This window comes from Lactuca virosa, chromosome 8 (genome assembly GCF_052849685.1).
Source record: "Lactuca virosa cultivar CGN04683 chromosome 8, Lactuca_virosa_CGN04683_v6, whole genome shotgun sequence".
In the NCBI taxonomy this organism is placed as follows: Eukaryota; Viridiplantae; Streptophyta; class Magnoliopsida; order Asterales; family Asteraceae; genus Lactuca; species Lactuca virosa.
The window spans coordinates 256,744,904-256,760,303 of record NC_136433.1 but is presented as its reverse complement, the minus strand read 5'-3'; the positions used below and the strand labels follow the sequence as shown (position 1 = coordinate 256,760,303).

At 37.8% G+C, this 15,400-nt stretch overlaps 1 protein-coding gene across 1 annotated transcript; it reads left to right on the top strand.

Moving 5' to 3' along the window:
• Positions 1 to 4,787: 4,787 nt before the first annotated feature.
• On the top strand, positions 4,788 to 5,966 carry LOC145131461 (uncharacterized). The gene is made up of 2 exons (XM_079066141.1): positions 4,788 to 4,940; positions 5,013 to 5,966. Exons 1-2 carry the CDS (start codon positions 4,788 to 4,790, stop codon positions 5,964 to 5,966), a joined length of 1,107 nt encoding a protein of 368 aa, XP_078922267.1.
• Positions 5,967 to 15,400: the final 9,434 nt, after the last annotated feature.

Here is a 15,400-nt window from a genome sequence, read left to right as displayed (position 1 = left end):
ATAATTTCATTAATCAAGGTATTTATACAAGTATATAAAATACAGATATACGTGACAGCTAGAAAATTTAAAATATATACATATCTTTGATATTATATCTAGAATTATCGGCTAATACCCCCGGCAAGCTAAGCGGTTGGCGTGGAATTGTTCAAATACAGGTATGGGTAAACTTTTGGTGAAGATATCTGCTAGCTGTAAGTGAGCGGGAATGTACTCGGTGATTGGTCTGCCGGATGAGACAAGTTCCCGAACGAAATGATAGTTAGTATCCATGTGCTTGGCCCGTTTGTGAGAGATTGGGTTTCGACTAAGAAAAAGGACACTATTGTTATCACACAAGAGTGTGGAACAATGGAAGGCAAGGCATGGACTTGTCGAAGCAAAGGAGTGACCCATATGATTTTTGAAGCGGTGTTTGCCATTACCCTATATTCAGACTCGCAGCTAGAGCGGGAAACAGTGGGTTCTTTTTGGCACTCCGGGAGACAAGGTTACCACCAAGAAAGATAGAATAACCATAGGTGGAGCGTCGTGTCTCAATACATCTAGCCTAATCAGCAGCATCAGAGTGACCAAGAACAGATGATGACAATGCTCTATGAAAATGCAGCCCATAGGAGATAGTACTTTTAACATACTAAAGGATGCATTTGACAATATGGAAATGATCAACCATGGGTGCTTGAAGAAACAAACTTACCTGATTTACTATATATGAGAGATTAGGTCTTGTAATAGTTAAAAACTAAAGAGCACCAACTAGAAAGCGATACAAGGTGGGATCCGAGAATCGGTTGCCGGTTGTACACAATTGATCTGTTATGGCTATAGGAGTGGTTGTAGGTTTAGATTCTAATAGACCAGCACGTGTTAAAATATCATGTGCATACTCTCTCTTGTAAAAGTAATAACCCGATATCCGTATACATGACTTCAAGACCAAGGAAGTAATTTAATTTACCTATATCTTTGGTTGCAAATTCATTATTGAGACGAGTGATGAAAGTGAGAATGAGGGTAGGATCACTTCTTGTAAGAATAATGTCATCAGCATACACAAAGGAAATAAAACGAAAAACAAAAAGAAAGAAAAAGGGAAAAGGAAAGCAAACTCTAACGATTGGTTGCCTCCCGCAAGCGCTTCTTTTTGAGGAGTCTTGAGATGGACTCCTTCCCGCTCTACGTTGTAGCGGTTTCCTCCAAATCCATGCCTTCTTCAATTCGTTCTTCATTTGGCATCCCTTCTTCATAATGCTTGACTCGGTGCCCATTCACCTTGAATGTTGACCCATCTTTGTTCCATAGTTCAACCACTCCATCTGGATAGACTTGCTTGATCTTGAATGGCCCTGATAGCTTATTTTATTTCCTTATTTTTATTAGTTTATTTTAGTATTTTTAGCTCTTTTTATTAGTATTGTATTGTATATTCTTTATTTTCTTTATCATGGACCGTGTCGGGTACTTTCTATTTTGCATGACATATTTTGCAGGGTTTTGGAGCTCGTTGTGGTTGCGGTTTGACTGCAGTTGGGCTTAGTGGGCTTTTCGATGCATTATTGGGCTTTACGGATCCATCAAAGGAGATTTGGGCTTAAAAAGTTGAAGATTTGGATGAAGTGGGCTTGTGAAGATGGGTCATGGATTCTTATTTTGGGCTTCGACTATCCATATTTAAAGCTTGAGGATGATTGACCAAATTTGAATCATGTGAGGCATGGAGGGGACCAAGGGAATCTTGGGTAGTGGAGTTGTGTAGTGGAGAGGAATGGACCAATAGCATTCCAGCAACGCTTACGAGGGTGGAGTCTCAGTCGCGCAACACTTGCGCGGGTACCCGCGCAACCGCACACTTTTGGGCATTTTGGTCATTTTGTTCACCATTTACCTTGGGGGGTTGGATCTTTCAAATATACTTCGATTTTCCACCATTTACCTTGGGGGTTGGATCTTTCACCTTAATACTCATTCTTGTCACCTTTCTAAGTAATTGGTAGTTTCTTGATGCAATTATACTGTTGTGATTGTTATATTGTTGCCATGAGTGGCTAGTTTCTCTATTTTTGTTTAATTTGGCTAAAACCCTTGGATATTTGTGGGTTTTGAAGGATTCATGCTTAATTGTCATTTATCTTATGTTTGTGATTCTAGTTCATATTTCTTATGCTTGTTTAATACTTTGATCATGAGCTTTGTACTTGAATGAGCAATTGTTGGTTTATTTCTTTGGTTTAGCATTGAATCATTGAATTTACTGAGAACAAGGGCTTTATGATGGTAGAAATCATCTCTATCTTATGAATCATGGCTGCTTTATGGATGTGTAAGGATTGACATCCTCTAGGAATTGGGGATTCCTACGTTCTTAAGGCTAATCAACTTTCTTGGGTTCAATTGCTTCAATTGAAACCTTGATTTTGATTAAGAAGGTGTGTTGTCCACTTCCCCAACCTCCATACTACCTATGAGGAATCTTGGCATATCATGCTTCATGATTGCTATAACCAATTTGGGATGAATGATAAGCTTCATATTGAATCCTAATGATAAACACACAAATGTTCATTGTGTTGAATTGCCTTGGTTAACTAATTCTCTCCAATATTTGTGCATCTCACCATCTTGCTTAATTGCAAGCTTTATAGTTATTCAAGTCTTTTAGTTTTCAAGAAATCACAACACCCCCCCCCCCTCTTAGTTTAAGTGTAGTTAGTTAGTTTATTTACACTAGTTATATTGGATTGCATTGGTGATTGAATACAACCATTTCCCCGAGGATCGATACCCCTTTTTACCATTATATTACGTTTTATTTGCAAACAAATGGTGTAATTTGCTTGGTGGACTTGACATCCCACCAAGTTTTGGCGCCGTTGCCGGGGAAATTGGTTATTGTTATTTGATTGTTTATGCCTAGGTCTACAAGAACCGGTGAACTACTCTACAATCAGGAGATTGAAAAAGAAGCAAAAAGATTGAAAAAGTTATCCAAACAAGCAAAGCAACAACAACTCATTCAAGCTTCTTCCTCTTATCCACTAATCAACATAGAAGATGAAGTTCATACTTTAAATGATACCGACACCGAACCGAGTTCTCCACTTGTTGGTCATTCCTTTGAAGACATTCTCTTTGAAAACTACATAGCCATGAATCACACTCCACCTCACCATTTCAACCCATACCCAAACAATCAAGATGCCAATACACCACCCCATCAACCAAGACAACAACAACGCCAAGAACCTCTCATAGATATGCCACCTTGGAATCAACCCCATCCTCACCCAAATCAACCAAATTATCAACAACCACAACCACAAAACCAAAACTTCCAATAAAACAACAAACCTCAAAACAATGCTTTTCAAGTTCAATAACAACAAGCACATCAACCTAATTACCCACAACCTCCAATATACCAACACCCAATGTACCCACAACAACCCCCTACAACCAATATCCTAACTACCAACCTTATCCACCACAAATGTACAATCACCAATAATACCCATACCCGCCTTACCAACAACCTCCCAATTACATGCACCAATATCCCAATAACCCCAATCCACCCAATCCCCCTCAAGAGTTGACGCTTCGACAAATGATGGATACAGATGTTACTCACACACCTCTTGGTATTGTTTATCCCGCAAATCGTCGAGGGATTGAATTGAAGTCAAGTTTCATACATCATCTCACAATGTTCCATGGTTTGGATAGAGAATATCCTCAAAAGCATTTGAAGTCCTTTCATATGATTTGTGTTATCATGTTACCCGAATATGTGACATTTGATCATTTCAAGTTAACTGCCTTCCTGCTCACCTTGGAAGATAAATCTAGAGAATGGTTATTCAACTTATCACCAGGATCTATTCACACATGGTAAGAGTTCCTCAAAGCCTTCAATAGCAAGTTCTATCCCACTTCCTGAATATCAAGTCAAAGGAGTGACATTTTGGGGATTAGTCAAGGGGAGAATGAGACTTTTCATGATTTTTGGGATCGATTCAACAACATGTGTACAAGTTTCCCTCAACACAATATACCCGAACAATTACTTCTTCACCAATTTTATGAGGGTATGAATGAAAAAGATCGAAGGATGATTGATGCTTCAAGTGGTGGTGACATATTCAATAAGACACCTCAAGAGATAAGATTACTTTTTGGTACCATTTATGAAAATTAAAGAAACATTGGGACTCGAAATGAAATGAATAGAAATTCCACACAAGTGGTTGGTGAAGTTAGCAACACTAATACACGTGGAATCAAAGCTCTTGGATTTGACTAATGTGTTAAGTCAAATGGTGGTAGGAAGTGGTCAACAATTGATGGTGTGTGGTATTTGTGCAATGACGGGGCATTATACGGATAAGTGTCCCACACTTGGAAGTGAACCGGAGGATGTTAATGCAATGGGAGGATATCAAGGTAAACCAAGACCCATGGGATTTCAAAATACCTATAACCCAAATTGGAGGAATTACCAACAATACCCATACCCACCAAAGCAAAACCCACCAAATGTTATGATGAGACCCCAATATCAACAACATCCTTCCCAAAAACCTCCATATCCACAAACATCTCATCCCCCTCCACATTACCAACCACTTCATCAACAAGGCCAATCAAGTGGTAACCATCAAAGGAGTCTTCAAGAACTCGTTACTTCTCTTGCTCAAAGCCAAAGCCAATTTAAACATGAGACAAAGAACACCTTCTCCAACATTCAAGCATAAATTGGAGACTTGGCCACCGCTCTAAATAAGATGGCACAAAGGGGTAAACTTCCATCTCGAACCGAGAAGAATCCCAATGTGAGTGCAATAACCTTGAAAAGTTGGAAAACCCTTGGAGAAAGCAACCCCAAAAAAGTTCCAAGAGAAGAAGAAGAAGAGGTTATTGTTGTTGAGCCTACAAAGGTTGTAGTTCCTCCAAAGTAACCGGTAGTGACAAACATTGATCAACCCGAATCTTCCAACAATACCATCAAGCCATTGGTCATACCACCACCTTTTCCTTCCCGATTAGCCATTTCGAAGAAGAAAGAGGAAGAAAATGAATTCTTCAAAACTTTCCGCAAAATCCAAATCAACATTCCACTATTGAATGCTATTAAGCAAATTCCAAGTTATGCAAAATTTCTCAAGGATTTGTGCACCAAGAAGAGTAAATTTAAGGCAAATGAAAAGATTCAATTCAATGAAAACATTTCTACGATTATCCAAAAGAAGTTACCTCCCAAATGCAAGGATCCGGGAATATTTGCTAACCCTTGTACCGTTGGTGATTTGCCTGTCGAAAGTGCCATGTTAGATCTTGGAGCATCGATAAATGTGATGCCATATTCAGTTTTTCAATCTCTCAATGTTGGAGCTTTGGAAGAAACGGGAGTAATCATTCAATTAGGTGACAAGTCAAGTGTGTCTCCAAGAGGAGTTTTGGAGGATGTGTTAGTACAAGTTAATCAACTTGTTTTTCCTGCAGATTTTTATTTCATTGATCTTGAAGAGAAGACTCCTTCCAAATCACCTATGATCCCTCTTGGAATACCTTTCATGAATACTGCTCACACGATTATTGATGTTCATAATGGGAAAATCACCATGGAGTTTGATGGAGAGACCATTTACTTTAACATCTTTGAAGCAAGGAGGTATCCTAGAAACATTTCTCCATTGTATCGGGTTGATGTAATTGAGCCAATAACCCAAAAAGTGTTTGATTTGTCTCAGAGGGATATTTTGAAGATGATACTCAACATGAACCTTGATTGTGAAAGTTTGAAGAAAACACTGGAAATGTTTATATTGGACTCCAAAGTTGAAAAGATTGTGAAGACTTTCGAAGTAAGCAAGTCAACAAGGAAAGATGTCTCTCAAGTTGCCTTATCTCATTCTCCAAACAAGATGCCCCATTCCATAATCCACCACCTACACATCCTCTAATATTAGAAGTGATCAAGAAGAAAATAATTAAAAGGTTTAAAAGGTACAAAGACAAGAAAAAGGTGTTTCATGACAAGCACATAACCCAAAAGCACTTTGTTTTGGGTCAAAAAGCTCTTATTTATCATTCGCGTTTGAAGTTATTCCCGGGAAAATTGCGATCTTTATGGCACGGACCTTTCATTCTTTTAAAAGTGTTTCATCATGGTGCAGTTGAAATCAAGAGTTTGGAAACGAATCAAATCTTCAAAGTGAATGGAAACTGTTTGAAACCATTTTATGAAAGCTTTGACACTAGAGAATTCGACAACGTAACATTGGAAATGCCGACTTATGAAGATTGAAGGAAGAGGGACCATGTCTTGGCAAAGACGTTAAATAAATGCATTGTAAATAAATAATCTCCACTCGAAGTTTTGATGTTTATAGGCTTAAAGTTGGTAAAAAATAAGCATCTTGAGGTTTAGGAATGATCTTGGTAAACTATGGAAGAAAACTGGAGCTTGTGACGCGAAAAATTACACAAAGTGTCAAAATCTACAACTTGAACGAGTAACCGCGCAAAGGTTGTGCGACCCAGCCCCACCCGCGCAAATATGAGGTAAAAATTACTCCAACACGAGGTGCATCCTGATGTGCGTGCGCGGCTGAATCCCTACCTGTGCCGACGTTTGCGCGGCCGACTGCCACCTGCGTAACGGTCTGCGAGACTATCCCCTCACCCGCACAGAGATCTACAAGGGTACCCGTGCAAATATGTCACTTCATAAGAAAATTCTGAGTCATTGCATGTGCTTCCATTGCGCGACCAAGATTTCACCCGTGTGTATTTAGGCGGCCAAGAACTCCACCCACACATCATTTGACGACACATGTGTTGCTTCCATACCGTCCTCGCGTGCCTCCACCACCTTGATATCGATATGATGTTTCCTTACTCTTATCCTAAGCATTGAGGACAATGCTTCATTTTAAGCTTGGGGTGAGGCATTCTTATATTTTATTTTTTGATTGCATATAAAAAAATTGAAGATTGCATATTTTGTTTCTTTCTTTTCTAATTTTCATAGTTTTTAGTTGCATTCTAGTTTAAGTTCATGCATTTTTGTTCTCTCTTTCTTCTCATCCCTATAGGTACCATAGCGCCGAGTCATAAGTATTGAATCATAGATTGGTCCCGGGTCTTGATATGGAATTCCTTGTATTGGACAAATAGAACACGCTTTGAGCCTCACGGACCACTTTGAGACCTCTTGTGTGGGGGTCAGATGCAGGTAGCTTGATTGGGTCTAGGTGCGGAGGGATGTGGTTGGTCAAACCAATGTGTGCGACCAAAGATTAGCCCGGTAAGGTATTTTGAAGATATTGAAGACTCACATCTTGGTTTTAGGGGGAATACCCCTTAGTACTCCCGAGTGTCATCTGAACCTTACTTAGTTACATTCTCACCACCTTTTTAATATATGTCATCATTTTTCTAGAGGTGTAGAGTAGATAGTTAGATAGATTTTGTTTATCACACCTTGCATTGAGGTGTTTGATGAACTTTGAAGTGGGTCCCCAAATTCACATCTTTTGGGACCAAGTTTTTTCGGTAACACCAAGTTTTGAGTCATTCCCCACCCTTTTTAGTAGATCATGACATAGTGTCAATGATCATTCGGTGTTCATGTTAACCTCTATCTATTACTCCATTTTCACTATTGGAGTCCTATGTTACATGGTGAAATTCCTTAGACCTTCCATGAATAAAACACAAAAAAATGAAGAAATTGGAAAAGCGAAGACAATAAGAGACGATAAAAGAAGATTCAAGAAAAGCAACAAAAACAAAGAAGAAACAAATGAAGAAAAAGAGCAACACAAAAAGAAGAACGAGAATCCAAATTCAAGACTTCTCTTAAAAGAAAAAAAAATAAAAAAGAAATAGAGAAATGAGAAGACAGAAGATCAAACAACAAGGATACTAAAGACCAAATAATAGAAGATCGAGATTGAAGATTTAAGTTGTTAGGTTTAGATTTAGGTTATGTAGATTTTTCTTATTTTATTTTATTTTTTATTATGGTGAGAAAAGGCAATGAAGATGAGACAGTAGACTGTAAAGGACAGTACAAGGGAGAAGCCCCTGAAACCAGATGTTTGCCCGGAGGCCATGCTGCAAAACCCTATTTCATTACTATACACTTTAGCCTGATAAATATAGGAATCATCATGTGTGAAGAGGCACCTTTCCTTCATGCATTATGGTCTGCATTCGTGATTTAAAGTGCCCCCATTGGGCGCATCCTTTGTTTCCTTTGTCTTGCACGCCGCGACTACATCCAGCCGTGATCTATTCGCCGTTCAAGTGGTTCGAGATTGTGGTTTATGGCTCTAAAGCGGGGAATATTTTGAAGGTGCGTAGGGTCCAAGAAAGACTGATTCTTACCATGTTGACAGATGTTGACCAAGTTCTATGGTATCTTTCTTTTTCCTTTTTAGTTTAGCTCATCTCGAGCTCATTTTAGTCTTGTTCTAACTTGAGGACAAGTTAGGTTTAAGCTTGGGGTGATTTGATAGCTTATTTTATTTCCTTATTTTTATTAGTTTATTTTATTATTTTTATCTCTTTTTATTAGTATTGCATTGTATATTATTTATTTTCTTTATGATGGATCGTGTCAGGTACTTTCTATTTTGCATGAGATATTTGCAGGGTTTTGGAGCTCGTTGAGGTTGCGGTTTGAGTGCAGTTGGGCTTGGTGGGCTTTTCGATGCATTATTGGGTTTTACAGATCCATCAAAGGAGATTTGGGCTTAAAAAGTTGAAGATTTGGATGAAGTGGGCTTGTGAAGATGGGTCATAGATTCTTATTTTGGGCCTGGACTATCCATATTTAAAGCTTGAAGATGATTGGCCAAATTTGAATCATGTGAGGCATGGAGGGGACCAAGAGAATCTTGGTTAGTGGAGTGGTCTAGTGGAGAAGAATGGACCAACATCATTCCAACAACACTTACGAGGGTGGAGTCTCAGTCGCGCAACACTTGCGCGGGTACCCGCGCAACTGCACACTTTTGGGCATTTTGGTCATTTTGTTCACCATTTACCTTGGGGGGATTGGATCTTTCAGATATACTTCGATTTTCCACCATTAGAGACGGTTGGAGGCGGTTTTTGGAGTTTAATACTCATTCTTCTAATCTTTCTAAGCAATTGGTAGTTTGTTGATGCAATTATACTTTTGTGATTGTTATATGGTTGCCATGAGTGGCTAGTTTCCCTATTTTTGTTAAGTTTGGCTAAAACCCTTGGATATTTGAGGGGTTAGAAGGATTCATGCTTAATTGTCATTTATCTTATGTTTGTGATTCTAGTTCATATTTCTTATGCTTGTTTAATACTTTGATGATGAGCTTGGTACTTGAATGAGCAATTGTTGGTTTATTTCTTTGGTTTAGCATTGAATTATTGAATTTACTTAGAACAAGGGCTTGATGATGGTAGAAATCATCTCTAGCTTATGAATCATGACTCATTTATGGATGTGTATGTCGGATTAGATGTCTAAGCCCATAACTATTATTGGTATGTACTCGACCCGAGAGTAGCATGGTCCATTTGGGTTGCATTTCACCGGAAGAATTTGTATGGATAGTCTTTTGAGAATAGTATGTATATGGTTTATTAATATATTATAAGTTAGAATATATTAATATGAAATCATATTATTTAATTAGTATTGATCAAGAATTAATTTAGAATTAATTTAGTGATCAAAAGGAACTAATTAAATATGGACTCTTATATATATATATATATATATATATATATATATATATATATATATATATATATATATATATATATATATATATATATAATGGGCCAAGTTCATTTAGGTTGGGCTAAACTTGCATGGATAGTCCATGGAGTTTTAACCCATGGATCCTATGGAAATGAAAGGTCATGTGTATTAGGGTTTACATGAATGTAACCCTAATCCTCCATACTATATAAAGAGGTCTTTGGCACATGAAATGACACTAGTATGTGAGTACAAAGGGTGGGCCGATTTCTAGAAGTGCTTTCTATTCTCTCAAGTCTTCCAAGGTGTTTTGGTGATTTGTGATTCCACTTGAGGCATCCATATTATTGGTGCTAGGCTCTTCAAGTTCCAAGGAATCAACCATAAGAAAAGGTATGTCATCCCACTAAGTTTTATATTACAAGTTCCCCATGGTATGTTAGTTAGGATGAGAACCTTGGAAAAATCATATTTTCTTATATAATAGAGAAAACATGGATCCAAGGTTTATAGGGTTGCATGTACACCATAGGAGTGTTAGAATGTTCAAAACCCTTCAGTGGTATCAAAGCCTAGGCTTGTTTTCATTATACTTGATGCAAAATGCTTTAAAAAGTCGAAATATTGTTCACTATTCAGTGGACTCGCCGAGTCCATGAGGGGACTCGACGAGTCCATGTGTAAACTCATCCTACTCGTCAAGTAGGCTCTTGCACTCGGCGAGTAGGAGGCCCTGTGTGCAGATTTTCGAGTTTTGCTGCTGGAAATGGACTAGAATCATTACCCTAAACTGTTTTGGACTTATAAAACCTGTTTTTGGTGTGGGAATGATTATGCTAATCCATTTTCAATGGTTATTATCAAATTTTCAAGTTTAAATATGTTTATATGATTCTTGAAATTGTTGATATGAATGTTCATACTTATGAGTTTTGGTAGATCATAGGAATTATTTGCAAATTGTTTGTTAGTATAATTCTTGATCTAAATGCCAATTAATGGACTCCATAACTTGTCCTCAAGTTATGGAATTCCATTAAAGCCATTAAGACTCATAGCTTATAGAAATGAAAAGTCTTGAATAGTTTCAAAACTTTCCCTCAAGTTTTGGAATTTGTAAAGTCTCACACACACTTTAATTCCAAACCCTAGAGTTTTAAAAGTTAAAATTCAACCCTTATACTTTATAGCATTATAAGTTAATAATATATATATATATATATATATATATATATATATATATATATATATATATATATATATATATATATATATATATATATATATATATATATATATATATATATATATGTATAAGAGCAAGTCAGTCTTACCGTTAGTAGGACTCATTCACGAAGTCGGCCTATAAGGGGGGTATAAGGTTGTTTCCTATAAAATGGCTGCTTAATGGGTGTCCACTCTCACCCACCGCTTCCTTGACTGGTGGGGGTCGTTAGCCGAACGGGTAGGACAAGGACTATAATTTTCATTATAAGTATAATGATAAATATAAAGTAACTAAACCTTTTATAAATTCCAATCTTAGTTACTTTAGAAAAAAGTGAAATTGGTGCTAACCTACGAAATTACACTTTGTACCACACCAAGTCGTTGGCGGAGCGTGTGTGGGTAACCGACACAATAACAAGGACTAGTAAGAGTGGCAAATGTGACTTAATGTTTATCATAGATCGGTGGAGCGCATGTGGGTAACCGGCACATTGATTAGGTGATAAAGAGTAAGGGTACCAAGTCAATTTGCATGGTTATTCACACCTTGTTTATGATCCTCGGCATCCCAGTCACAAACTTGAGAGGGCACAATCGAGATTTAAACATGCTGTTGAAAAGTTCAATGAATCTCAAAGATCTAGGAGTTTCAATCCAATTAAGACCTAATACCTATTTCGTTTTTCATGGTGGAAATTGGTGAATCGTCATTCGCCTACCTTCAAATATTTTATAGCTTGGATTATGGCATCTCTCTTCCAAGTTGTAAGATATTGTGTTGGGTCGTAGTGTAACGCCCGTAGATCCGGGCTAAGTCAATTTAGAGACGATAAGCATCAAAAATGACTTTTTAATGGAAGATTATTTAGAAGGATTAATCTTAACTAAGTTGTAGTATATGTTACAAGGATTCCGTACATATAAAGAACGCCGAAATCCGAGTTATAACGAAGAAGTTATGACATGTCGAAGTTTCGCGACAGAACCGGCACGACACAACGCGATGTAAATAGTGAATTAACGATAGAGCAATATTTGGCCTTAGTATTTTAAACGAAAGTCGTAGAATACGTTAAACCGAGAGCGTACATGAAAAGAACGCCCAAATCTGACTTCGTATGAGGAAGTTATGATTTTTCGAAGTTTCGGCTTAGCAGTGTATAGCCCGAAGTTCGAATATGAGATCGAGCGATATTTAGCCGAAACAATCTAAATGAGAATTGAAGATCTCGTCGATAGTAGTCCAACGGTGAAAAGACAGACGAAAACGGACGTCAGACGAAGGAGTTATGATTTTCTAACGAAGTTTTCTTGTCCCGGCCTACTAAAAATAATATAATAAAAATAAAGTCAAAATTAGCCGACGAAGTCTAAACGAGAGTTGTAGAGCATAATCTCACCTACGTGTGCATATAAAGAACGTCGATAATGGAGCTCGTATGCGAAAGTTATGAATTTCTGAAGTTCGGGGCGCGAACCCCAAAGCTGTGTCAGGGTTCACGACGTGAACAGAAGGTTCACGACGTGAACTCAGTGATTTGACCTTTCAAAGCCTGTCATACGCAACCTGTGATGACGCATGCAGTGACGATCAAGCCCACGACGTGGGAGTACTGTTCACGACGTGAATTTCAAGAAGACAGCCCTATAAATGGAATTGAAGGGGCAGCGGGCCATGGTTGCTAATTCACTCTTCTCTCACCCATATTACCTCGATTTACGTGCAAAGAAGTACCCCTGAAGCCCCGGTATCATCCCGAGACCCTAAGCGAGTCCCGAAGCTCCGAAGATCCCGAGAAGAAAAGAGTTTCCGAGCCGAAGCTCTGCCCGCGAGAGACCCGGTGTGTGAAGATCTTCCAGTTTCACCGAAGAATACTACATTTAGAGCCGTAGTGTTGTCCGATCATCTTCTAATCAAGTGAGTTTGTAGTTACTTTCTTCTAACAAATAAATATGAAGTATTTGCTATGAAATATGTGCTATGTGTTTGCATATTGTTGTTTATTTGAGTTGAGTGTGGAATGGATGTTTTATATAGGTTTTAAATGAGTTAAACTGTATATATATTTTTGTATCTACAAATATGTTGGGTAGAACATGGGTAGATGAGATTGTTGGTGTGTGATAAAAGATGAGTTGGATAATGAGATAAAAGGGTGAGGAGGTTAGTTTTAGATCCGGGAGTATGGATCTGATCAGGAGGTTAGTTTTAGATCCGGGAGTATGGATCAGATCAGGAGGTTAGTTTTAGATCCGGGAGTACGGATTATGTATTTTTGAACTATACGTTCATCCGATAGGGTATCATGTGTATAGTCCCTTTCATTGACATGATTTTAATACAAGTATTGATTAAAGTATTAAATATATATGTATGTGAAGTATTTGTTATTGCCCGAAATACGTGCTAGATATATTTGATGATATGCAACGTACGAATCAGTTATGGTTCAATATGTGTTAAGATGTGAATATATGATATTATTACTTAAACTCTGTGTTAAGTATACACTAGTTAGCGTTGCCTAAACGGAGACAGTATCGAAAATTGATTATAAACTTCGTAGGTTTGCCTAGTGATGGGTTAAGACTTAAAAAGGGATGTTTAGTTCAATTAAGTTTGGACATTGGGTAGCCTCTTATTAAGAGTACGTATGTAGTGAGATCGATGATCGGTGGAGTACGTCTTACGTACAAAAGTACATTTTATGTATGAAGTCCTTTTCAAAGCCATGTGTCTTTGGTGCTGCTTGCGCCGAGGTATTATTATGTTCTCGGGTACGAGTCCTACGCATACCAGAGTAGTATAATGTTCCAGAAGTACTATCATGTACAAAGTCCTTTTTTGACACTACCATGTGTCAGGTTACGGGAGCGTACGGGAGTACTTTATTAGTATTTCCCTATACTTTTTATTTTGGAGTGCTTTGGAGTCTTCGTTTCTTTTATGAAGTAATCGGATGAGCTTCATGTGTCAGCGTTTTCTTCCACGGAGTAGTTGAGGGAACTTCATTGACTGCCTAATAAAGTGTGTCCATAATAGACCACTACCATGTATGTGTGATGTTGTATTGCTGGATAGGGTGAGTCTGGGGGAAAATACCTCATGATATTCAGACCACTGCTAGGCAAAGTTCGATGCGGGATAGGGTGAGTTTGGGGGTAAAATACCTCACGATATTCACACCACGGCTAGGCATTTTTATCTAGATAACTACCCTTGACTTAATTGTCTTGTGGTTCTTTCTTTTTACGAACGGAGGTTCGTGGTGAAACTTATTCCATTTCCCTCATTAGATGTCTTTATTGATCCTTGTTTGCTGCCAGGGAATTTCCAAAGCAGTTTCGTCAGTTTGTTGTTCATATCGATTCCTTAGGCTAGATCTCGTAAGATCATTGTATAGGGTCAGTATGCGGGGATCGATGGGATGGGATAGATTGTTTTAGAAATATGATATATATATGTGTTAATAATAATAGTTGTCTTGCAGGATTTAGATGTACATTATTATCACATTGTTTGAACTAGGTGTTCATTAAGTATTTTCAAACGGAGTGTTTACCAAGTATTTTGATTTAACTGTTCACTAGTTGTAATCTAAATATCCTGGCAGCTGCGCCTAAAGGATTATACCGACAACTATAGATTTAGTGGCTTATAGATGTACGTTGGAAGTTATGGATTTAGTGCCTCATAGATGTACGTTGAGAGTATGGATTTAGTATTGTATAGATGAATATTGGTAGCTATGGAATTAGTTCCTGTTGTATAAACCCTGGCGACGATGTACTTCGTGCCTATTTGACATAATTTGCAGAAGAAAGCAATGTTGTCACCCCTTTGGTTGTCTATTCGACATAAATTGCTGGGGAAAGCAATGTTGTTGCTCTGATGGTTGTCCTAATTGACATAGATTGCTAAGGAAACCCCGAAGCAGTGTTGTCACCCCATTGAAAAATCCTTAGACTAGGTCCCTTTTAAATAGATACTTTAGGGACGTGAAGTGAGGAATACGGGAACAAGTAATCTCATTTTAGGAGTGAATGAATGGAGGACATATGATTATTAAGATCTTTAAGAATAAAGAAGATAACGAAGATGGGAAAATTTGGTTAGTTGTTTGATGTTTAAACTTAATAAATTTACTTATTGTGGGTTGAAAACCCTATATGCTCACCAGGCTCCCAAGCCTGACCCACTCAGTTTCCTTGGATTACAGGTAGTGGCGCGAGAGCATAAGTTGGACAACTTGTGAAGATAATTTGTGTATAGGCCAATAGTTGTATATAACTGTTGTAAGGCTTATAATGTGCCGTTTATGCTTTTGGTCTGTATCGGAACATCACATCCCGAGGTTTTATTATTTAATGAAAATACATTCTCTTTGAGAAATGTTTTGATAAATTTTATCA

Excerpts from the sequence above, each read along its gene's own strand:
- LOC145131461 (XM_079066141.1), top strand. The coding sequence starts at position 4,788 with ATGGCACAAAGGGGTAAACTTCCATCTCGAACCGAGAAGAATCCCAAT. Across the intron at positions 4,941-5,012 it reads TTGTTGTTGAGCCTACAAAG|CCATTGGTCATACCACCACC; the intron begins GTTGTAGTTCCT and ends AATACCATCAAG.